The sequence below is a fragment of the Schistocerca cancellata genome, chromosome 12, assembly GCF_023864275.1.
Source record: "Schistocerca cancellata isolate TAMUIC-IGC-003103 chromosome 12, iqSchCanc2.1, whole genome shotgun sequence".
Taxonomy (NCBI): Eukaryota; Metazoa; Arthropoda; class Insecta; order Orthoptera; family Acrididae; genus Schistocerca; species Schistocerca cancellata.
This window is the reverse complement of record NC_064637.1, coordinates 130,395,173-130,422,909: the sequence shown is the minus strand read 5'-3', so window position 1 is coordinate 130,422,909 and position 27,737 is coordinate 130,395,173. Positions and strand designations below refer to the sequence as shown.

The following is a 27,737-nucleotide window of genomic DNA, read 5'->3' as shown; positions in this document are numbered from 1 at the left end:
TACATTTTCAAATAAAGTGAGAAGACTTTTTAGTGGTGCTCTCCTTTTGCTCTCCACAGAAGTTCTTTACAGCAATCTAGTGATGTCTCACTTTATATATGAGGCATGTCCAGAAAGTAAGAGTACTGAGCCTATGAAGCTCGTAGCAATATTTATCTTTTCTTTTTTTCTTTACAGAGGTGACAGCGCTGCATTTGAGGACAAGGTGTTGACAACAGAACAAATGCCAAGTTGTGCCAGTCAGCAGAAAACACTTGTTGTATTGCCATATTGAAATGCAATGCAAGGGACATAATCCAGCTTCTTCTAGCAAAGGAAAAAGTGCCATTCCAGATTTTTAATGAAATAAAAGCTGTATATGGGGATGGTGTGATGAATCATACTAACGTGTGCAAGTGGTTTCATGAGTTCAAAGCTGGCAGAACAAATTTTCATGATCAACAAGAAAGTGAGGGTCTCTCAATTGTAACTGATGAGACAGTGAACAAGATTGAAGAAATGATTTGTGGCGACTATCGCTGACTCAGCCGTGACTGGCAACAGAATGTGGGTTCCCCACTACAGCCCTGAGGCAAAAAAACAATCAATGCAGTAGTGACATCCCTCATCACCATCACATCCTTTCTCACAATCTGTAAACAATTCGAAACCATTGTTTTGGCTCAAAGAATCATGCATTCATTCTTTTGAGGCTGTAAAAGGAGTCTCCTCGCAGAAAATTTGCTCCTGGGAGAAACAGTTCATACTGAATGGTACTATGGAACCCCAAAAAGCTATGAAGGGTAATACAAAAGAAAAGAAGGGGACTGTTAACAAAGGGAAGTGCATTCTGTATGGCAATGCATATCCCCATACTCCAACTCTTGGATTCATTCGGTTGGGACATTACCTACTGCCCTCACTCAAGTTACAGACTGGGCGCCGTAGTCTGCAGGCTACCTTTCGATCTAATCATGTGGTAGATGACGCTCTCATACTGTTGATAGTTAGCTTACAATCTGTGTGAACAAGTTCATTTTATGGTTTTTCTTAAATAAATGCTCCATAATGGCATCCCGCGTAAAAATTATTTGCACAAAGAAAACTCCTTCCCGCTTCAATACGTAAAATTTTGGCAGTAGTATTGCACTTTCAGAATCCGGTGGCACTGCTATTGCTCTGCAAGGGACCATAAAACTACAAGAGCATCTCCACGTAACAAGTAGGGAGAAATCTTACATGTCGGCTAACTAAGTCAGTTCAAGGACAGACTGACTTAATTATCACAAAACTTGGATGGGAAAGTGGGGGGTTCTTGCAAGAGGCATCAAGAATAGTTACTTTGGTAACGGATGCCCTGATTTTCATCTCTTTGAAGTTGTTTACGGGTGGAAAAAGGTTCTACACCAATGATTACATTTACATTTACATTTATACTCCACAAGCCACCCAACGGTGTTTGGCGGAGGGCACTTTACGTGCCACTGCCATTACCTCCCTTTCCTGTTCCACTCGTGTATGGTTCGCGGGAAGAACGACTGCTGGAAAGCCTCTGCGCGCCCTCAAATCTCTCTCTAATTTTAGTTTTGTGATCTCCTCGGGAGGCATAAGTAGGGGGACGCAATATATTCAATACCTCATCCAGAAACGCACCCTCTCGAAACCTGGACAGCAAGCTACACCGTGATGCAGAGTGCCTCTCTTACAGAGTCTGCCACTTGAGTTTGCTAAACATCTCCGTAACGCTATCACGCTTACCAAATAACCCTGTGACGAAACGCGCCGCTCTTCTTTGGATCTTCTCTATCTCCTCTGTCAACCCGACCTGGTAGGGATCCCACACTGATGAGCAACACTCAAGTATAGGCCGAACGAGTGTTTTGTAAGCCACCTCCTTTGTTGATGGATTACATTTTCTAAGGACTCTCCCAATGAATCTCAACCTGGCACCCGCCTTACCAACAATTAATTTTATATGATCATTCCACTTCAAATCGTTCCGTACGCATACTCCCAGATATTTTACAGAAGTAACTGCTACCAGTGTTTGTTCCGCTATCATGTAATCATACAATAAAGGATCCTTCTTTCTATGTATTCGCAATACATTGCATTTGTCTATGTTAAGGATCAATTGCCACTCCCTGCACCAAGTGCCTATCCGCTGCAGATCTTCCTGCATTTCGCTGCAATTTTCTAATGCTGTAACTTCTCTGGATACTACAGCATCATCCACAAAAAGCCGCATGGAACTTCCGACACTATCTACTAGGTCATTTATATATATTGTGAAAAGCAATGGTCCCATAACACTCCCCTGTGGTATGTCTGAAGTTACTTTAACGTCTGTAGATGTCTCTCCATTGAGAACAACATGCTGTGTTCTGTTTGCTAAAAACTCTTCAACCCAGCCGCACAGCTGGTCTGATATTCTGTAGGCTCTTACTTTCTTTATCAGGCGACAGTGCGGAACTGTATCGATTGCCTTCTGGAAGTCAAGGAAAATAGCATCTACCTGGGAGCCTGTATCTAATATTTTCTGGGTCTCATGAACAAATAAAGCGAGTTGGGTCTCACACGATCGCTGTTTCCGGAATCCATGTTGATTCCTACAGAGTAGATTCTGGGTTTCCAGAAATGACATGATACGTGAGCAAAAAACATGTTCAAAAATTCTACAACAGATCGATGTCAGAGATATAGGCCTATAGTTTTGCGCATCTGCTCGATGACCCTTCTTGAAAACTGGGACTACCTGTGCTCTTTTCCAATCATTTGGAACCTTCCGTTCCCCTAGAGACTTTCAGTACACGGCTGTTAGAAGGGGGGCAATTAAACAATGGGCCAAAGAGGCGGCAGGAGATGTTTTTGATGAAGCTCATCCTTCGGCTTGAAAAGTACAATGAGAACCATTGTAACTTAGCACATATCTGCCCGAGAACCTGAGAAAATTATGGTCTTACGTAAAATTGCTGTTATTGTTGTTGTGGTCTTCAGTCCTGAGACTGGTTTGATGCAGTTCTCCATGCTACTCTATCCTGTGCAAGCTTCTTCATCTCCCAGTACCTACTGCAACCTACATCCTTCTGAATCTGCTTAGTGTATTCATCTCTTGGTCTCCCTCTACGATTTTTACCCTCCATGCTGCCCTCCAATACTAAACTGGTGATCCCTTGATGCCTCAGAACAAGTCCTACCAACCGATCCCTTCTTCTAGTCAAGTTGTGTCACAAACTTCTCTTCTCCCCAATCCTATTCAATACTTCCTCATTAGTTATGTTATCTACCCATCTAATCTTCAGCATTCTTCTGTAGGACCACATTTCGAAAGCTTCTATTCTCTTCTTGTCCAAACTATTTATCGTCCATGTTTCACTTCCATACATGGCTACACTCCATACAAATACTTTCAGAAACGACTTCCTAACACTTAAACCTATACTCGATGTTAACAAATTTCTCTTCTTCAGAAATGCTTTCCTTGCCATTGCCAGTCTACATTTTATATCCTCTCTACTTCGACCGTCATCAGTTATTTTGCTCGCTAAGCGGGTCTAACACTTACATCCAATCACTCATTGATCAGCCTGGTGTGGCAGTTGAAGAAAGCAAAACAAAAGCTGAAGTTTTTAATTTTACATTTAAGAAATCGTTCATGCAATAGAATCGTACAACACACTGTCATTTGACCATCGAACAGACTACAGTATGGATGACATAGTAAGCATCCCTGGTGTACAGGAAGAATTGGAAGAGTTTAAAACAAATAAGCTGCAGGTCTGGATGGATTCCCAATTCGATTTTACAAAGAGTGCTTACATCATTGGCCCATTATTTAGTTAGCATCTACCATGAATGTCTTGCCCAGTGCAAAGTCCCAAGTAACTGGAAGACGTGCAGGTGAATCCTGTGTATAATGAGGGCAAAAGAATGAACCCTCAAAATTATGGACCAATATCCCTAACATCTGTTTGCTCCAGAATCCTTTAACATATCCCCAGTTCAAATACAATAAACTTGTATGAGACCAACAAATTCATTTCCATGAATAATCATGGTTTTAGAATGCATTGTTTGTGTGAAATTCAGCTTGCCCTTTTCTTGCATGATGTATTGTGAATTATGGATGAAGGGCAACAGGCAGATTCCGTGTTTTTAGACTTTCAGAAAGTATTTGACACAGTTCCCAAGTGCAGACCATTAACAAAGGTAAAAACATATGGAATAGGTTCCCAGATATGAGAGTAGATCGAAAACTTCTTAAGTAATAGAATCCAACATGTTTTCTTCAATGTCGAGTGTTTATCAGAGACAAAGCTATCGTCAAGAGTACCCTAGGAAAGCGTGCATTTGAAGGTGGCTGCCGAATGATCCTACTACCGCCAACATACATTTCGCGGTAAGGACCACAAAGATAAGATATGAGAAATTAGGTGTCATATGAAGGCACAGTAACAGTCATTTCTCCTTCACTCCATTTGGGAGTGGAACAGAAAGGAAATGACTAGCAGTGGTACCCTCCGCCGCACACTGTACGGTAGCTTGTGGGGTAAGTACATACATAAGTATGTATGTACATATGTGTACCAATGAAAATAATCATTTTTGAAAATGTAATGCCATTGGATGGCTAAAAAATCTACTCATCAAATAGCGGGAGGAGAAGACACATATGAAGGCATTTGAATTTGCAACCTTTTGGAGCCAGTGGTTCCTTCTTCCAGCAGGAGGGTTGAAGGGGAAGGAAGAGGGGGTGAAGGATAAGAACTGGTGAGGTTTAGGAAATAGGGAGAGTTTGGAAAAGTTGCAGAGAACCCTGGGTCAAGGAAGACATACTGGACGGGATGAGGACCAAAAAAGGTTGATTGTATGTATGTGGAAGTAGAACTGCATAGAAAAATGGTGTTTCATGTACACCTGTGAATTTGAAAATTTTTCATAAATATATTGCCATTTTGATTTTTAAGCAAATAGGTATTCTTAACTTCAAGACAGTTTGAAGACTGGGTTGTTGCAGTTCTCTACAACAGTCTATCCAGTGCAAATCTGTTCACCTCTTCATAAATGCAGCAGCCTACATCCATTCTGTAGAGTATTTAAGCCTTGGTCACCCTCTTAAATTGTCACGTGGCACTTATCCCTCCATTACCAAAATAACTAATCTTGATGCCTCTTGTAAGAACCCCCCCACTCGTACTAAACTTTCAGAAATATCCCAGTGTGACTGGTGAGTCCCTAGATGGTGGTATAAGTTGCACACAGAATAAATGGCCATGCTTTCCCACCCAAGTTTTGTGATAATTAAGTCAGTCTGTCCTTGAACTTAGTTAGCCACCATGTAGGAGTTCTCCCTACTTGTTATGTGGAGAAACTCTTGTAGTTTTATGGTCCCTTGCAGAGCCATAGCAGTGCCATCGGATTCTGAAAGTACAATACTACTGCCTAAATTTTACGTATTGAAGCGGGAAGAAGTTTTCTTTGTTCAAATAATTTTTACACTGGATGCCATTATGGAGCATTTATTTAAGAAAAACCATAAAATGAACTTGTTCACACAGATTGTAAGCTAACTATCAATGGCACGAGAGCATGATCTATTGATTATGCCAAAGTTATTCATTTATTTATTAACTTCAACATTCCCTGGCATTGTAAAATTAGCCTGTAGACTCTTCCTAATGTCCGAGTGACAAAAGGCAAGTTCTTTTAGCACATACTTACACTGAAGAGCCAAAGGAACTGTTGCACCTGCCTAATATCATGTAGGGCTCCCACAAGCATGCAGAAGTGCTGCAACACGACATGGCATGGCATGGACTCAACTAATGTCTGAAGTAGTGCTGAAGCGAACTGAACTCTATGAATCCTGCAGGGCTGTCCATAAATCCATACGAGCATGAGTTAGTGAAGATCTCTTCTGAACAGCACGTTACAAGGCATCCCAGATATGCTTAAAACACTCTGAAGCAATTCTGAACATGTGGGGTGTTGTATTATCTGGACATGTGGGTTGTTGCATTATCCTGCTTGAACTGCCCAGGTCTGTCGGAATGCACAATGGACATGAATGGATGCAGGTGATCAGACAGGATGTCTACGTACGTGTCACCTGTCAGAATCTATATGTATCAGTGGTCCCATATCACTCCAACTGCACACACCCCACACCATTAAAGAGCCTCCACCAGCTTGAACAGTCCCCTGCTGACATGTATGATCCATGGATTCATGAGGTCATCTCCATACCTCTACACATCCATCTTCTCTATACAATTTAAAATGAGACTCGCCTGAGCAGTCATCAACAGTCCAATGTCGGTGTTGACGGGCTCAGGTGAGGCGTAAAGCATTGTGTCGAGCAGTCATCAAGAGTATACGAGTGGGCCTTCGACTCCAAAAGCCCATACCGGCGTTGAATGGTTCACGTGGTGACATTTGTTGATGGCCCAGCATTGAAATCTGCAGCAAGTGCGGAAGGGTTGCGCTTCTGACACGTTGAACAATTCTCTTCAGTCGGCGTTGGTCCCTTTCTTACAGATTTTTTTTTCTGGCTGCAGCAATGTTGGAGATTTGATGTTTCAGCGGATTCCTTATATTCACAGTAGACTCATGAAACAGAACCATATTCTGTCTGTTTACATATCTCTGTATTTGAATACGCATGCCTATGCCAGTTTCTTTGGTACTTCAGTGTATTAATAACAATTACTTGATTTGCTCCAGAATAAATGTACTTTCCCTACATATGTCTTTGCTGACATCATGAGCAATTTCTGGATCGGCATCTCATCTTGGCTGTGAAAGTGCCAGGTGGCCAACCGCCTCCACTAGTCAGCATGGGAAACTACCACTCGCTCCTTACTCCACATGTACTGCAGCGCTGATACATTCACTTCAGGTACGTACTTACTCACTTACTCCTTGGCGCTACAGCCCATGTAGGGCCTTGGTCCCTCTGATGATCACAGCCCAATCCTTACAATTTTCTGCTCGTTTCCTCCATCTCCTGACTCCAATCTTTCTCAAATCATTTTCCACATCCTCCAGCCATCATTGCATCATTTCCGGGGTCTCCCTTTGCTCCTTTAGCCATCTGGATTTCCTGTGTAAACCTTTTTTGACAGCTCGATCCTCCGACATTCGCTCTACATGGCCCAGCAACTTAATCTGTTACACTTAATTTCAGTCACCAAATCAGGATTTCTCTACAGTTCTTCTAATTCCTTGTTTCTCGTTATCCTCCATTGCCCCGCCTCACACACAGCTCCAAAAACCTTTCTTAATATTCTTCTCAAAAAATGTTCAAATGTGTGTGAAATCTTATGGGACTTAACTGCTAAGGTCATCAGTCCCTAAGCTTACACACTACTTAACCTAAATTATCCTAAGGACAAACACACACATCCATGCCCGAGGGAGGATTCGAACCTCTGCCGGGACCAGCCGCACAGTCCATGACTGCAGCGCCTTAAACCGCTCGGCTATCTCTCGTCTTTTCAAGAGCTCTTCTTCTGCTACAGTCATTGTCCATGTTTCTGAGCCATACATTACCACCGGTCTTATGACTGTTCGATAAACAGTCACCTTCGATTTTCTGCTCAGGCTATGCGACACAGATATTTATCAGGGCTCAGTAAGCTCTCTTTCCTGCAGCAATCCTAGATTTTATTTCTTCTCTTATTCTGCTATCCTCTGTAACCAGCACTGCCAGGTATTGAAACTTCTCACATCTCTCATAATTGCCTGTTTTCAACTTAATGTATTTCTCTTTAACAACAGCATTTTTCCTGGAAGCAAACAGATACTGTGTTTTTGTGTTGTTTACTAAGTCCCAACTGTTCTGCCTCCTTTTCCAGTCTGTCAAATCCTCCTTCCATTTCTTTCAAACTTATAGACAGCATACACACATCATCAGCATAAGCTAGATTTTGGTGCATACGGTTAAACACAGTGTCACCTCGGTTATCAATCTCCACCCCTCGCATCACTCTCTCCAACACTATGTTGAAGAGTAGCATGGATAATACATGACTGTCTTAATCCTTGGTTGATCTCAAATTCTTTAGGACGTTTTCTTCTACTTTTACCTGGCATTTTGTGCTGGTGAGGGTCATTTGTACCTGTCTGATAAGTTTGCTTGGGAATTCCATCTCCATTAAGGTGTCATATAGCTTTTTCCTTTTAACACTTGCCCATTTAAAGTCTACAAAAAGTTGGTGTACATCCACATGCACAACACTTTTCCATTATTTGCCTTATAATGAAGATCTGCCCCATCGAAAAACACACTGGTAGTCTCTGAGTATAAGTCTTATAGCAATGACTTTGGCTAATACTTTTTACACCACGCTGACTAAAGCAATACCACGATAATTTTCAGTTTGCTTTGTCTTTCTTTTTATGAATCGAACATATAATGGCCATGGTCCACTGGTCTGGCATCTCTTCCTTTCCCCATATTTCCACTATCAGCTGATGTACCAATCTTGTTAGACGTTCACCTCCACCCTTGGTCATCTCTGCTGAAATGTTATTGTTACCTGGAGCCTTATTATTCCTTAAGCTTTTAATTGCTTTCCTAACTTCCTCTATTGTTGGTGAAGGTACAGGTCCTTCATCCTAACATTTTGCCACAGTTGGTGACCCTCTGTTTCATTTTCTTCCAGAACTTCTCTTTCTGTAGTGATATTCAACAGCTCACTAAAATATTCGGCCCATCGGTCCAGAAACTGTTTTTCTCCTCCTATAAAATTTCCCTCTTTATCTCTGCAGAATACTGTATGTGGTTGGAAGCCTTTCTACAGTTCCTGAACTCTCTCGTAAATTTTCTTACTTCTTGATCATTATATTCTTCTTCTAGCTCCATAATCCATCTCCTCTCTAATTCTCGTTGCTAAGGGACAGAGTCACTGTTGGACAGGAAAAACCGCAGACAATGATGGACGACTTGAAAAACAATACACACATGTAATAAAGGTCCTTTCAGTGCGGAACATGCCATTCTTGGGCACTAATGCACATTTTGCACCTGTTATTCATTTTGTCTAACAAACTGTTGTGGAGTCCTTTAGGGATATTGTCCACTCTTCTTTCAAAGCAGTTTTCAGTTCTTGCACGGTTCTGGGAGGGGGTGTTTGTGGAGAAACACATCTGCCAAGACATTCCAGGCATGTTCTTTAGAGTTAAGGTCTGGGGAGTATGCAGGCCATTCCATACATGCAACATCTTCACTTTCCAGTGTATTTAACATCTCAACAGTCCTACGTAGGTGGGAATTATTGTCCATAAACAGAACGTTGGGACCTACTGCACCCCTAAACAGGTGAAAGTAATCCAGAATAATCTCCCTGCAATACTGATGTGACGTAACAGTACCTCGCACAAAGATATGCGGCAGTATTTGGCCATTGTGCATAATGGCTACTAACACCATAAGGACTAGGCCATACTGATGACATTCATGAACGTTCTGTGGTGTGTAATGTGTTCCCCTCTCTCTCCACACTAGCTGGTGGCCAAAATCACTTGCCTGTGTGAAGCAAGATTCATCAGAGAGCACCCCTCTGGGCCACAGTGGCTGACGCCAATAGACATGCTCACTACACCAACGTACGCTTTCTCAATGATGGTGTGGTTGAATTAGAATGAACTTAATAGGCTTCCGATCATACAAACCAGCCTGATTTAACTGCTGCAAAATGATTCTGGCAGAGACACATGTAGTGGTAGTAGCTGCAAGGTCAACAGTGATCTGCCTAGGAGTGAGATGTCTGTTCCTTTTCACCGCTGGGGCTACATATTGATCCTCTTGGGATGTGGTGGTCCATCTACAGCCACTAGCATGCTTTTGTATAGCATTTCAATTTCCAGTAGCAGTTTTTAATTATGAGACTTTTGGACACACCCATTACTGTGGCCACAGTAGGGTTAATTTGGCTGGCTTCCAGCCACCCAACTGCTCGTTCACAATCCATAAGCAGTAAGTGATGTCTTGCAGATGTGTTGCCTTACCACACAGAATGTTGCACTAATTGGTTCAACAACAACATTCGTTACACACTGCACTGCACGAACTGTCGAATGCATACAGAGCATTTGTCAAAAGACTTCACTCCAGTTAACACATTGCATCCTCTACCTTTCCTTTTGCTGTCTTTGGTCAGGTATCCCTTCCAACTGCTGGTTGTTCCATAGCAATCAGCAGCTGTTATTCAGCATGTGTCAGCTGTTCCTTAGCAATTGTCAAGCAGTGTACTTTCAGCATCTAATTCCTCCACTATCTCCTGACATTATTCAACTACATTCAATTACCTTTTTATTCTCATTAAAGGTTTACTTGTAATCTCTTAGAATCAAATAAAACAAAATTACACTTGAGAAAGGACTGTACTGCAAATAAGCAACACACTTCAATCATGTAGTTCAATCAGGTGATGCGATAAAGAGAGATAAGAATCAGTACAACATATGATTAAAACAAACACTCATAAATATGTTCACAGTGTAGCTGATTAAAATGGAACACTAAGCCAACATACCAATAGGGTCTATCCAGACACCCAAATGCTCGACAGGCAGCTCAACTTTGTGAGGCAGTGTGGAGTTGGCGAGGTTCACGTCCTCCAGTGGCACCACCTTATGAACTTCGTCAGCCAGCAAACCTGCAGCCACTGTGTCCCCATTCAGAACCTACCACACAAACTATTATTATTTTCCTGTGCAGACAAGATATAGTCTATGTAAGTAATGAAGAGGCACTAAACTAAACTACGGAGAAAAAAGCTAATGACAATGAGTCAAACACAAGATATCCCTTTGATATGCACACAGAACACAGGCAAATGGAATATATAAACTCACGAGGTCTGGATAATTTCTGCAAAGATGTGTCAGTGGACACTATGACACTCTTGAAAAAGAGGAAGGCTACAGCATAGACAACGACCTGGCATATCAGATTTGTGCTTCGTGGAGAGGAACATAGCCAATTCAACATGGTATCTTTTACAGAACAAGCAGAACATGGGATCTGTCATATTATATAGTGTTAAGGATCATATTTTGTGGGTTTTCATTCTCATAGGGTATGAGGTACGAATATAAGCAGTTTCAAAGCACCAGAGTCCTTTTTAGCTAAAATTCATTATAATAAAATGACAAGGAACTACACACCAGCAGGTAAAGGCTTCCTGTAGCTGATGTTTTATGTTATAACTTGTGAGCTATGAAAGTATACCATTTGAAAGCTATGGCATGATAATGATCTGTCAAATGTTCACCTTTTTGGAACAGTTTCCATATTACGTATCAAATAGAGACATCCAAAGATACAGTCTTTAGACATATGTAGAGGTGACTGCTGCATCAAAGCTGTAGCGTAGTTGGTTGCGCTGTGAGCTCCTGAGCTGTGAAGAATAAAGCAGTGGGTTCACATCCACTTCTTTCCCGTTTTCTTCTATCCTTCACTTTCCAAAAGGTTCTAGGTCTTTCTTATTCATTTGATATAAGTATTAATATCTTCAATGATGGTGAGCAGCTTCAGAAAAATCTCCTCTTCCATTCAAATTAAATTATGAAACTAATCTCGATCTTGAAATGTATGTGATGAAATACATTATTTCAAGAGTGTTGGTAGTCAGTGTAACACTGAGAATATAGGTATCATGCATGTTCAAATGGACGAATGTGAACTTGAGATGAAAATGCAGATGAACTAACAAATAATTTCTACTTATATGTATCCCAGATCATTGTACAGCTTTATTTAGTGCTCCTCTACAAACAATACACTCTTCAAACCATCAAAAAGTTCATAAACTTCTTCGCAATTTTCTCTGCTCTTCTTCTACAGTCACCACCACAGTAAATGTCACATTAAACAGCTCAACCCATGTGCCGATGTGGCTGTCTCTCGTGAGGTCAGATGTTCCATCCAAATCCATATCAATCTTAGCTACCTCGACCCTTGTGAGGAAGGCTTTATGCTAGGAACCGGAACAAAAGCTAAAAGTAGTATCAGAGTTTTTATTAAGTGAAGAACAAATGCATTGTGATGAAACAGATCACTGAAAAACATACAGAATTTAATCAAGGGACTTACTTAGCATTTGCTGATCTAGAAAAGCTTTTGACAAAGTTAATTACAATAAATGGTGCAGCACAACAAAGAAAACAGAATGCCCACTCCATTTAATACATACCATAAGGAGTCTATACAAAAACACAACAATCACATTAATTATAAATGGACAGCTGGCAGCACCATCCATCAGTACTAGGTGGGAGGAGTCAGACAAGGGTGTAGAGCATTTTACCCATGTGGTAAACCAAGTTTTATGCAGGTATCAGAAAAGACAAACTGACTGACCAGAATTGTGTTTTATATGCAGAAGGTGTCACAATTTCAGCAGAGAATGAGTACAACTTTCAGGAAACATTCCTCACACACAAATAAAGAAAAGATGTTATATGGACATGTGTCCGGAAACGCTTAATTTCCATGTTAGAGCTCATTTTAGTTTCGTCAGTATGTACTGTACTTCCTCGATTCGCCGCCAGTTGGCCCAATTGAAGGAAGGTAATGTTGACTTCGGCGCTTGTGTTGACATGCGACTCATTGCGCTACAGTACTAGCATCAAGCACATCAGTACGTAACATCAACAGGTTAGTGTTCATCACGAACGTGGTTTTGCAGTCAGTGCAATGTTTACAAATGCGGAGTTGGCCAATGCCCATTTGATGTATGGATTAGCATGGGGCAATAGCTGTGGCGCGGTACGTTTGTATCGAGGCAGATTTCCAGAACGAAGGTGTACCGACAGGAAGACGTTCGAAGCAATTGATCGGCGTCTTAGGGAGCATGGAACATTCCGGCCTATGACTGATATGATAGCAACATGAGAAACTGTGAATACTGCCCAGGAGAAACTGTCATAAATAAAATTTTAAAAGACTCTTTTCATGAAAACTTAATTGAACAAGTTCAGTTCCGACAGTGGATGTCAGTTGACCGATGTAATCTGGAAATTGTTCAGAAAACTTCTGAAGAATTCATAGATTTATTTTGTAGTAAGACGTCGACTTTGATTTGGGATGACTTCATTGCCAAGCAACAACGAACATTCCTTAACTCCACAAGAGAAAACCTTATGGAATCTGAATTTGTTGTCATATGTGATTTTTCAGAAAATTATAGTATAGTTCTACAGGATGAAGCTCAGAGTTTCCACTGGACAAGACAACAGATTACCATTCATCCTTTTGTTATATATTACAAACAGGAAAATAAAATTGAGCATATGAGCTTTGTCATTGTTTCTGATTGCCTGGAGCACAATACAACTGCGGTTTACACCTAACAAATAAATTTCAAAAGATTCCAAAAAAGATATACTAATATTCTGACGGTTCTGCCGCTCAGTATAAAAATAAGAAAAACTTCCTGAACCTTTGCCTTCATGAGGAAGACTTCAACATAAAAGCTGAGTGGCACTTTTCAGCCACAGCACATGGGAAAGGGCCTTGTGATGGAGTAGGGGGTTCAGTAAAGAGACTGGCAGCTCGTGCAAGTTTGCAAAGGCCATACCAGAATCAGATCCAAACCGCACAAGATCTATTTGAGTGGGCTGTAGATAATATCACAAATGTTGATTTTGCATATTCCACTCAAAAAGACTACACTGCTTCAGAAATATTCTTAAAAAGCCGACTTGAACAGACATTTACAATCAAAGGAACACAGCAATTTCACACTTTCATTCCCAACACTACATCAAAATTAATAGTCAAATACTTCTCAGGTGATATGCAGAGTTGGGAGAGGGAAGTAACTACATCACCAGACAAACTGAAGTTACAAGATGTATCAGGCTATATCACCACTGTACATGGCAGAAACTGGTGGCTTGGGTACATTCTAGAAAAAAACGAAGAACTTGATGAAGTGAAAATAACTTTTCTTCATCCAGCTAAGTCATTCTCTTATCCTGCACATGCAGATGTCCTGTGGGTGTCAGTTGTGGATGTTCTCACAAAAGTGAATCCATTTACTCCGACAGGGAGAACATACATTCTTAATGAAAGTGATGTAAACCAAACCGAGTCAGCTTTATTAAAATGTCATACGTGAAGTTCCAAGACAATTTATTGGGAAGCTGCTTTCAACTCAAAACTTAATTTTTGTCTCAGGTTAGTGTTAATGTATATTTTATAGAACGTTGTTTCAAAATTATTGTTAGTACCTATTGTGTTAAATTTAGCTATGTACAGATACCTGTTACTCAAAAACAAGCATTACGTATTTAATTTGTTTAATAGTTACATTTCAAACATCATGGACCAGAACTATTATGTAAATACTTGTACTTACTCATACTTTATTTCAGTTTGTAGTTAAATGCTCAATTTCTTGTTTTTGTTATATCGGTTAATATACTGTTAGTGAAGTTGTATGAAATTAAAATAAGCAATCAACTTAATTATAAAATATGCTGATTAGTTTTGGTTTAATAAGGTGATGTTTTGATATTTCTAATACTTTTTTTACTTGCCTTTCAGTATATTTTAAAGAAATTCCTGTTTGTTAAAAGTCAGTTTGGTCAAACTAGGGCTGTTAGTGAAAAATAAGGGTCCGGAATATTTTTTTTTAACAATGAACCCATCATCATCCCAGGCTTATATTTTGCCATGTGATTTACAATAGTATGAAGTAGTTATGGAAATATTTTGAAAATTTTCAATTATGTACTTTTGTAAAAAAATTAAATCAAAATATTAATTAATATTTTGAAAAAGGTTATTAATTAGAAGCTATGTTTTGTTGTATATCCCTGGAAAGAGCATGCAAAATGACACCTTTCCCAGTTCTCTAGCTCAATTACGGCAGCTCCTAAGACAATTTAAAAAAAGTCCGTTCACACATTTTTGGCTGGTTTTTGAAAAGTTTACATAGCCATATTCAGGAATGGTTTGAGATAAAAAATTAAAATTTAGTATTCTTCTTAGTCTCAGTGCCCACTATAAGTATACCAACTTTCAGCAAAATCTAAGAGGGTGAGATAAAATAGGTGTGTTGATTAGACACGGAATGACTCGGTAGAACTTCGTACACGTTCATTGCAAATTTTAACAACTTCAGCTTACAGTACAAATAACATTATAAATAAACTACATTTAAATATTTAAGTTACATGAATTCCATGGAGGAGTGTAAAATGTAGTAATGAAACTTACATATATTACAGACGACGTTCTTAAAACTTTATATTGAAGAACTCATCACAAAAATGTTCGCCTAAGGCTTGGTTATCAATAAAAGGCACTAACATTAAATATGTACTGACATTACCTTACTCAACAGCGCTGCTGTAGAATCTTTGTCAGCTTTTACTTCAACCGTTATACTTTCACCCAGAGTGTTTTGAAATTTATTACTCTCTTCTCCCTTTATATGCTGCGCTAATTCCGGAAACTGCAAGAGAGACAAGCCGGCTTGTCATTTGCTGATATCTCCGGACACTGAACCAAATGTTTTCGTGTGTTTACAAATTTCACATATTGTTTACCTGTTCGCCGATGTCATGTTTTATTGTTTCTTGTATCAGAACGTCAGCCAGAGTCTTGAAATCGTGTACAAATCTAGGGTTTTTCTCGTCATCTACCTTTTCTTGCACAAGGAGCTCAAATAAATGTGCATTCTGTCGACATGCTCTTGCTATATTAGCTGCTTTTTCCGATGCTTGAATAAATGCACTTAACACATTCCTTTCCATAGCGTAAGATTATATATAGCTCTACTATTTACCTATTCTAAACCGCAACGACGTTCTTCGAGCTACAGCAGCTGTCAAAATATAATGCATTTAACGCTTACAATGGAAAAATGAAGTGTTGCTGATGTCCTTCATAGAATGCCTTACTCTCAGCTATAAATTTTACTCTAACTAAAAAAAGAAATCTTTACTCATTCAAATACAAACAATATCATCATACATTCCAAATAAACCAATTAAAAGCACTACTGCAAAGATACTACAACAAACACATAATGCTAGTATCGATAGATCGATCAATTGAGATATTTACTATTGTCATCAAACACTGCAAAGTTTATATATCGTGGGATCTACAGTGCCACGTGTCGCTTGAGCACGTTGACTTACATACTTAAAGATGTGCGTGAAACACCCAAAATCTCACGTCGTCGCAACTGGCGAACGTAGAAATTAAATCTGAAGCCGGGTCTGCATACTTGCGCACGTTGCCCCCCCCCCCCCCCCCCCCGCAACATTTTTTCTTCGTCTTCGCGAGATGGCGCTTCTTGCTTACAGTCTTTTTTTTTTTGTCCGTTCAAGAATTGATATCGTGCTAATTTTGTTTCAGAGGTCTGAAATATAATGACAGTGACAAAAATGTGCCCGTTATTGTATATAATGCAATTTATGGAACTCTGCGAGGAACACTCGTGTTCGTGGAACATTAAGCTTGATACTTAGAAATATGAATGCTGAAGCAAAAGGAGACACTGTAAACGGAATGTGGGAAAATGTATCACATATTGATGAAAATGGAGTAAAAACGAAAATCCCAAGTTTACGAAATACGTAAATGACAGAGAACAGCAAGGTTAGGGTTCAGTGGGGAATGGTTCTTTAACAAACGCAGATTATAAGCCAACGTTGCTGTGGTTTTCTATTACTGATCGGCTTTTGAAGAACATAATAGTAGCAAGAGAAACGTATATTTCACCTAGAAGTGGGGGCATAAACTTGGAAATTGTAGACTTAGGGATGCGGTACGTATATATAGCAGTGAGGTAAATGAATCGCCTGAACAAGATACCCTGATACGACTTTTCTCTAAATTGAAGTGCTGGCTGGTGTGGCCGCTACGTTCCCAGGTTAGAATGTGCCTCGGGCATGGGTGTGTGTGATATCCTTCGGTTAGTTAAGTTTAAGTAGTTCTAGGGGACAGTGATGACCTCAGATGTTAAGTCTCATAGTGCTCAGAGCCATTTTTTTAATTGAAGTGCCTACGAGACTCTAGAAATGTCCAAAACAACGTCTGTAAATTGGAAAATTGTTTTCGAAGGAAGCTTTATCCTCAATTTCCAGCTTCCTAATTAGCATTCTAGTCTCTCCCAATTCATTTATCTTCGCAATCCACTGTAGAACCCAACGTCTGCGTCTTCTCTTTTTTCTATTAAACCATCCTATAGCTTTTTGAATTATAATGAAAGCCACGACACTAAAGTCGGCACATGTTAATCCAGGTGTCGCCATGATGAAAAGCTAAACTGTGCCTGATTGGATTGAAAATTTTCAAGGCTGGGTGAATGGTTTTGTTTTTTGTTCACATGCTTCTGCAAAGAAGTATTTTATTGTATACTAGAGGTTAGAAAATTAATCGTAGTTTCTTTGTTGCATAAGTCTTGTGAATATCCTTGTGTAGGGTGGCTTCCTAGTGTAAATTTTCCCATCGCCAGAAACTCCGTCACTCCACTAGATTTTAATTTTGTGCTAGTAGGTAGCACACAGTTTTGATCAGTGCATTATAATTTGAATATTTACCTCATGTAGTAACTTTTCGGCAAACAGGATTTCTAATAACAGGTATCTGTAAATACATCAACTTCAATAGAGAAATTTATTTCTGTTTAATAGATTGCGGTCTCAGAGTATGGTGAGAAATCTACATAGCAACTTTTAGTGTTTCTTTATTCTCCTTTGGTATATTTTCAAACTCAGTAGCGCCATTTGAGACCTTATATCTGTTTTATACACAGTACGATACGGCTAGGGACTATGCTTGTTGTGAGCAGTTGTCTGCTGTCCATAAACAGCTGGTAGCTACATTGGCTACCGTCAACAAGCTTCTAGCTAATGCTCAGAGTTGAGGTGACGTCGGGGTCCCAATGACGAGACCTGCGACACCTTTGGTGCCACTGGAATCCCCTGGTGACCCGGACATCGCTGTGGCTTCCAATACACAACATCTGACCGGTTCATCCTCACTCCAGGGTGGATGGCAGGCAGAGGTGGGTTCACGAGTCACTGGGCGGAAGACGAAAGAGGGAACAGGCAGTGCAGCTGGCTCACTGCGTCTAAAACAGGTACGAGGTGCTACCCAGTGTTGACGATAACTCTGAGCCAGCACAGGATGACTCTCCTGCTGGGCCAGCAGTTGATTTTCTTGCCCAGTCCGGAAAAGTACAGAGGATGGGTATGCTAGTCATTAGGAGCTCCAAAGTTAGGTGGTGATGGAGCCCCTCGGGGACATAGCAGGCAAGGCAGGAAAGAATTCCAGTGCACATTCGGTATGTTTGCTGGGAGGTCTCATCTGTGACGTGGAGGAGGCCCTGCCGGCGGCTATCGAGTGCACTGGGTGCAACTGGCTGCATGAAGTGGCACATATCAGCACGAATGACGCCTGCTGCTTAGGTTCTGAGGCCATGCTCGGCTCCTTTCGGCAGCTGGCTGATTTGGTGAAGGCAACTAGGAACGCACGCTGTCTATTTGTAGCATTGTACCCAGGGTTGATCGCGGTCCTCTGGCTTGGAGCAGAGTGGAAGGTCTAAACCAGAGGCTCAGATGGCTCTTCGACAGTATCGGATGCGAATTTCTCGACCTCCGCTATTGGGTGCAGAACTGTGGGGCTCTCCTTAATAGGTCAGGCGTGCATTACACACAGGAAGCGGCTACTAGGGTAGCGGAGTATGTGTGGCGTGCACTTGGGGCTTTTTTAGGTTAGAGAACCTCTCCCTTGGGAGCAAAGAAAATTTGTCTGTTAAATCAGCCACAGCGACCTCAGAGAATCTTGGTCCTCGTACATCAGAGATAGAAAAGATTAATATGATTTTAGTAAACTGCAGGAGCATCCAAGGAAAGGTCCAAGAATTAGTATCGCTTACTGATGGTTACAAGGCGCAGATAGTACTGGGAACAGAAAGCTAGTTGATACCAGATGTCAGTGATAACGAAATCCTAAGTTCAGACTGGAATGTTTATCGTAAGGATAGGTTAGTCGCCAGTGGTGGCGGCGTGTATATTGCAGTAAAAAAGTCGATAAAATCTAGTGAAGTTATCATGGATTCCGAATGTGAATTAATCTGGGTGAAACTGAGTATCAAAGAACGGTCAAAAATGTTGATTGGATGATTTTATAGATCACCTGGTTCAAGATCTTTAGTTGTAGTGCGCTTCAGACAGAACTTGCAGGATATCATTAGTAATTTTCCTGATCATGCCATTGTAATAGGGGGTGATTGCAACTTGTAAGGTATAGATTGGGAGTGTTATGCCATCAAAACTGGTGCCAGGGATAGGGAATCGTGTGACATTGTTCTGGATGTCTTGTCCAAAAATTAACTTGAGCAAATAGTTAGAGAAACAAATCGTGAGGATAACGTCTTAGGCCTCCTGGCAACAAACAGACCTGGACTTATCGAATCAGGTAATGTAGAGGAAGGTATCAGTGATCATAAGGCTTTGACAACATCTATGACAGTGGGTTCTACAAGAAATTTTAAGAAAGGTAGGGAGAACAGCAAGGATGACAGGATGCAAATTTCACAATATCTCAGCAGTCAATATCAAATATTCGGCGATGAGAACAAAGATGTGGAGAACAAATGGAAAAAATTCAAAGGCATCGTTCAATATGCCCTATACAAGTATGTTCCATGTAAGGTTTCAAGGGGATGGGAAAGATCCACCATGGTCTAATATCCATGTTAGAAAAGCGCTACATAAACAAAGAGCACTTCATCTCAGATTCAAGAGAAATAAAAACCTAGCTGACAAACAAAAGCCAAATGAAGCAGAAATGAGTGTAAGAAGAGAATTAAGAGAAGCGATAATTGATTTTGAAAGTAAGACGTTGTCAAATGATCTGAGTAAAAACCCTAAGAGATTCTGGTCGTATGTAAAACCAGTAAGCAGGTCAAAATCATCTATTCATTCTCTCAGTGATCACACCGACACCAAAACTGAAGATAATAGAGAGAAGGGCGAAATACTGAATTCGGTCTTCTGACGTTGTTTCACCGTGCAAGATCGTAACACTGTCCCTCCTTTTAATTGTCGTATGAACATCGAAATAGCTGATACTGAGATAACCGATCACGGAGTTGAAAAGCAGCTACAAGAGACAGACAGACAGAGAAGATCCAACGAAGAGCAGTGCGTTTCGTCATGGGATTGTTTAGCTGGCGAGAGAACGTTATGGAGATGCTAAACAAACTCCGCTGGCAGACGTTACAAGAAAGACGTTGTGCACCACGGAAAGGCTTACTATTGAAATTTCGGGACAGCACTTTTTAGGAAGAGTCAGTCAACATATTTTATGCTCAAGCTGGCTCTGTTCCTCCATGAGATCCACAGAGCAGTGGACAACGGCGCTCAGGTTGATGCCGTGTTCCTTGATTTCAGTAAGGCATTTGACACCATCTCGCATTGCCATTTGATGAAAAAAGTACGAGTTTATGGATTATAGGAGCAGACCTACGATTGGATTCAAGACTTTCTTGCAGATAGAACTCAACACGTCGCTCTTAACGGAACTAAATCGACAGATGTAAAGGTAATATCCGTAGTACCACAGGGTAGTGTGAGAGGACCGTTGCTGTTTACAATATTTATAAATGACCTAGTAGAAGGCGTCGGATGCTCTTTAAGGCTATTCGCAGATGATGCTGCTGTCTATACCAAAGTAGCAACGCCAGAAAATAGTAAGAATTTGCAGAACGACCTGCAGAGAATTAATGGATGGTGCAGACTCTGACCGTGAACATAAATAAATGTAACATACTGCACATACATAGGAAAAGACGTCTCCTACTGTACAGCTACACTATTGATGACAAACAGCTGGAGACAGCATCTGCAGTAAAATATCAAGGCATAACTATCCAGAGCGACCTTTAGTGGAATGACCATATGAAACAGATACTGGGAAAAGCAGACACCAGACTCAGATTCATTGGAAGAATCTTAAGAACATGTAACTCATCCACAAAAGAAGTGGCTTATAAGGCGCTTGTTCACCTGATTCTTGAGTATTGTTCATCTATCTGGGATCCCTATCATGTAGGACTGATAGAGGAGACAGAGAAGATCCAACGAAGAGCAGTGCGTTTCGTCATGGGATTGTTTAGCTGGCGAGACAACGTTATGGAGATGCTAAACAAACTCCGCTGGCAGACGTTACAAGAGAGACGTTGTGCACCACGGCAAGGCTTACTATTGAAATTTCGGAACAGCACTTTTCAGGAAGAGTCAGTCAACATATTACTTCCCCCACATACTTCTCGCATATTGACCACGGGGAGAAAATTCGAGAAATTAGAGCCAGTACAGAGGCTTACCGACAACCATTCTTTCCACGCACTATTCGTGAGTGGAACAGGGTTGGAGGGATCAGATAGTGGTACCGAAAGTACCCTCTGCCACACACCATTAGTGGCTTGCGGAGTATGATGTAGGTGTAAAATTATCAGTAGTGCACGTTGAAGTCAATTGACACATACAAACATGCTCGTGTAAAACCCACTTTGTTAGACAGTGATTATTATTATCTGTGGTTTGTAGCTCTTGCAGTGACCGTGTTTCAAGACAAAATTATTGGATCCAGGTCCACCTGTTAAGCGAAAAACTGTGTCTGATATAAAACCAAACAGGATTCAGTGTGCTTGTCCCATCCTCATGGGTTATTCTTTAAGGGCAGTTCGCACTGGCTGACACGGCACCGGCACATTAGGGTGTATTCACACCGTCCATCACGTCATGGCATCTCTCATCAAGTCAATTCAATTCATGTGATCTCAGCTCGCATGGCTTTCCACGACTGTTTTTTCAAGCGAATTGTGGTCTTCGCAAAACTATTCTCAACTGTTTATACGCGCAAAGTGCACATACGGAACACGGAAGTTCGTGTACATGAATGCTGGAGTATGCGGAAAGTACATTTGTCAGACTCAAATGATTTGCAGCGTGCACGAATGGCCTGTATATTAGAGAAGGAAAACAGAAGTTCGTAACACAAAAAAAAGCATCGATCGGAGAAATGACACTGTTGGGTATAGTAAGGGAATTTGACACCCTACAGGCCTACAGGAAGAATACTGTGTTTTATTAATATTTTAGAACGTCGAAAGTTCTAATCTTTTTCATTTGTTACGCCAAATTGCACCCAGAATTACTAAAAGGAACACAGTGTTATGAGCTCTGATTACATCCCATTACCAGTTGGTTTAAGTTTGGTTGTCAGTCCAGTGCAAATTTTTTTGCAATTGTGATCTCTCTCTCCAAATACCTTTCCCTTTAAGATTTATAGGTTTTCTTTTCATCTCATATTTGGCTTTAAATAGTTCAAGTGCCATATTTCTACTTGAGATAGATAGTCAAACAAAAATATTGACCACTGATGCTTGCAAAAATTTTTCACACACAATCCAGAGAGCTACTTAAAAACAAATAAGCCTGCTTCAAACACGCTTTTAAACAAACAATTCTAATACATTACTTTCACAAGACATTTTGCCACCTTAGTAATGCCTGAAAGTTTCAGTCCATTTCTTTATCAAACATTACAAATGCCTGACAATATACAAACCTTATTCTACTCACATTTCTTTTTTCACTTGCAACAATATGTAGATCATTTAATTGGAAAATATTAAATACTGTATCGGTATGTATAAAAATCCATTTTATACACACAATAGAGGACAAGTAATTTAGTACACTAACGTCTTAGAATACAGACAGCTGCCGCATCACATCAATTAATCGTTCATCAATCATTATAAAATACAAATTTGAATAAAATAAGTACCTAAAGAAACAATTTATTACAAATGACAAAAATAACAAACAACAGTGACTAAGAGTAACAGCTGACATCAACCGCGGCGAAACCAAGTATGGAGATGAGCTGTGTATCAGGAGAAAATCAGCGTGTGGGTCACATGTTCAACAATGAATACAATGTCAGACATTAAACCTTTCAGTATAACGATGATGATAATTGAAACCAACAGGCGTATTGCATGTAATCCAACACCGTTTATTCAAAACATGCCACGCCAAAAAGCATCATCTTCAGGCACCACGCATAATCTGCCATCAACATACGAACAATAATCACAAATATCAACATTTAGTATTTCTTGTAAACGGTAAAACTCATTATTAAGTATATAAGCCCACACTTGCAGCCCACAAAATTGAACACGGTGGGTCCAAAATCAGCAGGATTCTGTATCAGTAACAAACCCACCAACAGACAGGGGAGTTTTCATCTGACCATTGGTGGGCTTGTTACTGATACAAAAACCAGTTGGTTTTGGCCCCACTTGGTTATACATGCATGCATACATGCTTAATAAGTTGTACTGTTTCTGTCTGAAGACACTGTCGGTCTTCGTCATTGCGATGTTTATGCTGATGGCAAATTACGATTGGGGCCTCAAGATGACGCTTTTTGGTGCTGAAACTGGTAGCAGGTTTTGAATAGACAACGTTGGATTAAAATATAGTGTTGGTTTCAGTAATCATTATTCAAGCACTTCATGTCTGGGTCTGTTGCACTGTCCTCGATAGATTACAAGGGATCAAACTTTTCTTCCCAAGAAACCTTGACGTTCTTTGCTGACATACCTGTGAACAATGTCATTGCGACAGGCTGTGGTGCATGCAGGGTGGTGTAGTGGTTAGCATGTCTGTCTAGTGTGTTGTCTGTCACAATTTCAAGCCTGACCAACAGAAACTGTCATGAAGTATTTATCATTTCTGGAGGGTTCTTGAAATATATTTGTAATGTTTGTATATTCTGGAATATTCAAGATTTGAATAAATGCCAGAATTCTTGAATATCCAATGTTTGTATAAATAGCAGACTGTCCACCATGGAGGACAGTTCTGTTCTTGCCTGTATGATGGTGTTTGTATGTATGTTATTTCAGTACTAACTGTAGTATTTCAGTGATGAGTCTGCTTTTGGATTTGGGAAAATTTGGAAATTTGTGGTAAGGCCTTATGGGACCAAACTGCTGAGGTCATCGGTCCATAAGCTTACACACTACATAATCTAACTTAAGCTAAGGACAACACGCACACCCATGCCTGAGGGAGGACTAGAACCTCCGACAGGGGGAGCCGCATAGGCCGTGACAAGGCACCTTAGACCGCACGGCTATCCCGTGTGGCTTGGATTTGGGCTTGAGTCTGGCTACCATGTGGTATTCTTTAGTGAGTATGGTATATACTTCAAACATCATCTTCACCATTGCTCCAATTATGCAACACAGAAACCATGGCCTACATGATAGGAACTGGAGTATAAGAGGTACATTATTGCCAAGATCCGTGTACTCGGAAGGCAGAAGGTTTCGAAACTGGCAATAAGCCAGCTGCACATCAGGCACCGATCAGCATTTTCTGAAGATGCTGGTTAGGACCAAATGAAATGGCTGTAAGGATTGGACTGAGTCGCCAGATACAACAGGCTTGTACAATATGATGTTGAAGTGCCTGTGTTCTTCTGAACTATGATGTGATGTTCCTTTAGATATGCACATGGCGACTACAGCTGTTATGAAACGACAATAATGAAAATTCATGCTGGGTCGGGACTTGAACTCCGATTTCCCCATTATTGTGAGCAGTTGCTTTATCATTTGGCTGTCCATGCCAGACTCGTAGCCAGACCCAGACCTCCATAAGTCGTTGACCATGCATCCATTATGTATATTCCTGTATATATGAGACTTTTTACTTGAAAGTCACTTGCCTGGTGCCAGCGGATAAATACAATATTGCAGTCCCTGTGTTATTCTGAATTATGATGCAATGTTCTTTTGGACATGCATGCATGAATGGTTGGCTCATCATCCCAGCTCATCTACGGCCAGCTGTGCTGAAGTATTTCCATGACAGGCCAAACTTTGCACACATCTGGTCACCTGAGATCCACAAAGACTGTAGGCAGAATCTAACACAGGTATCACTGTCCAGGTCTCTAGCAATCCGTTAAGACACTACAGGGTGGTCTGAAAGTCCGGAAACACCCTGATAAAATCCAAATGGAGTAGCAAACAAGGAAACACAGTCTCTACACACGAGGAACGGGAAGGGGGAAACTTTATAGGCTATGCCAGCAACATGGCGGCCATCTTGAAAGCCGCCATCTTGGATTCAACTCCAAAATTTCAAATGGGAATGTGATCATGTGACATATCAAACAGAGAATTTCACCAGAAAAACAATGCCGTTCTTATTTTAAACACAGCTTTATTCATTCTCGGGTTATAGCCAGTTACATGCGGCAGCAGTGGGACGATCGGCAGCGTGAGTATTACGTACTGAGAAGTCATAAAATGGAGTCTGAAACAGTGCAAAGTGACTATCCCATGCCTGATATGTTACATGTGTTCAACTGTTAGGTATCATTTACTCATGCTAACGTTTTAATCATTGTTTCCTTATTTACAGGTTACAAAATGTCCTTAACACATGAAGAACGCACTGAAATCATCTTGATATCAGGAGAAAGAAGCACATGGGCCATTGCTGAGGATTTCAACAGTCGTCACCCAACCAGACAGCCCATCACTTACAGCGCAGTTGCCAAGCTTTTGGCCAGATTCCAAGCAACAGGTTCTGTCGCAGATAAACCTAAGGCTGGAAGACCAAAATCCGCCATCGATGAAGCAACAACAGTGAGTGTGTTGGCATCATTTAGCAAGAGTCTGCAACGGAGTACTCGTCGCCTGTCACAAGAATGTGGGGTTAGCCATACCTCCATACTGCGAATTTTATCGCAGCACAAATGGCACCCGTACAAAATTCAGCCGCTCCAACACCTGAACGAGGATGACCCAGACCGCAAGATACAGTTCGCAGAATGGGTGACACAGCAGCTGCAGATAAACCCATGTTTACCCTACCAGGTGCTGTTCAGTGATGAAGCCAATTTCTTTATCAATGGTGAAGTGAACAAGCAGAATCACAGATACTGGTCTGACACAAATCCGCACTGGGCTGATGCTTCCAAAACGGTGGACTCACAAAAAATGATGGTCTGGTGTGGTGTGTGGGGTAACAAAGTCGTTGGACCTTTTTTTTATTGATGGTACGTTAATAGCCAACAGTTATCTGAGGTTATTGGACGAAGAAGTGTTTCCCTCGTTGGTAACGGAGGATGGGACATTTCCGGAATTCTTCCAGCATGATGGAGCCCCACCACATTATAGGCACAATGTGCGAGCATAACTGGATGTGCACTTCCCTCAAAAATGGTTTGGTCGTAGAGGTGTTGTGGAGTGGCCACCATGTTCACCAGATTTGACTCCTTTGGATTTTTATCTTTGAGGTCATGTCAAAGCACTGGTTTATCCTGTGAAAATACAGGATTTGCATAATCAAAAGCAGCACATTGTTGGTGCGTGTGGTCAAATTCAGCCAGATGTGTTGGTCAAAGTTCATCAGGACTGGGTACAGAGGATAGCATTAACAATCCAAAATAATGGACAACATATCGAGCCATTCCTATGGCTGATGGTGGTCTCTCGGGACTGTGTAACTTCGGCATAATGTCTCTTCAGCACATAACACACATGCTGCCGAGCGTCCCACCGCTGCCACATGTAACTGGCTATAACCCGAGAATGAACAAAGCTGTGTTTAAGATAACAACGGCTTTGTTTTTCTGGTGAAATTCTCTCTGTTTGATATGTCACATGACCACATTCCCATTTGAAATTCTGGAGTTGAATCCAAAATGGCGGCTTTCAAGATGGCCGCCATGTTGGTGGCATAGCCTATAAAGTTTCCCCCTTCCCATTCCTCGTGTGTAGGGAATGTGTTTCCTTGTTTCCTACTCCATGTGAATTTTATGGGGGTGTTTCTGGACTTTTGTACCACCCTGTATATGAGCCCATGTAAAGTATGCCAAGCATGGAAGCATGTACTGTATTTACCTCATGATTACGTGGGTACTGTGCTGAAAAAGCTGCGAAACTTTGGTTAAAATGACTCGGTGAAGCTGGCCGAAGTGGCCGAGCGGTTCTAGGCGCTTCAGTTTGGAACCGCGCAACCGCTACGGTCGCAGGTTCGAATCCTGCCTCGGGCATGGATGTGTGTGATGCCTTTAGGTTAGTTAGGTTTAAGTAGTTCTAAGTTCTAGGGGACTGATGAACCAGGTTTGCATTGCATATGCAGAAGACCATCGCTTGCGTGTAGTAAGAATCTGCTCTCATTGCTGAAGACCATAGCGAGCCATTACACATTCCAAGTGATCTTCTGATGGCACCAGTCGAGTTGTGCACATCGATTTTTCTGGTGAGTGGAGGACGAGCTAGACGTGTGTGCCCGTAGCCCCACCTCTAATAAGTGGTTCGCGACAGTTTCGTGTTGAAACATCTGAGCTCACAAACCCTCAATCTGCTGCTGCTGCTGTCCTTACAATATGACGTTCCTGGCAGGCATCTGTGCCGCATGGATATCCAGAATCATGTCTAAGGGAGTGAAAATGTGCACGTGAACACTGATATCAGCGATGTTGAACAACTAGCTTTTGTTGCAATTCTCCACTAGGATCATTCTGCCACATTTGTACGTTTAAATAAAGGACGTAAGACTAAAGTGGCTTTATCTTTTTCAAATAGTGTTTTCTTATTCAGCTGAGCATTTGGGTTCCTTTAGTCGACTTCTGGAGCATCTCTCATGACTTTCAAACAGTAGTCTGCAAGCATACCTGAGTT

General features: G+C 41.0%; 1 protein-coding gene across 1 annotated transcript in view; it reads right to left on the bottom strand.

The window, feature by feature from the left end:
* Nucleotides 1–15,998, bottom strand: part of LOC126109743 (inositol polyphosphate 1-phosphatase) — a 35,808-nt gene extending 19,810 nt beyond the window's left edge. Inside the window, exons 1-3 of the mRNA XM_049914798.1 lie at nucleotides 15,544–15,998; nucleotides 15,327–15,449; nucleotides 10,518–10,668 (exon numbers count right to left, since the gene is read on the bottom strand). Coding sequence (XP_049770755.1) covers nucleotides 10,518–10,668; nucleotides 15,327–15,449; nucleotides 15,544–15,750 — 481 coding nt within the window. The 5' untranslated portion in view covers nucleotides 15,751–15,998. The remainder of the gene's footprint in view (nucleotides 1–10,517; nucleotides 10,669–15,326; nucleotides 15,450–15,543) is intronic.
* Between the last annotated feature and the right edge of the window lie 11,739 nt (nucleotides 15,999–27,737).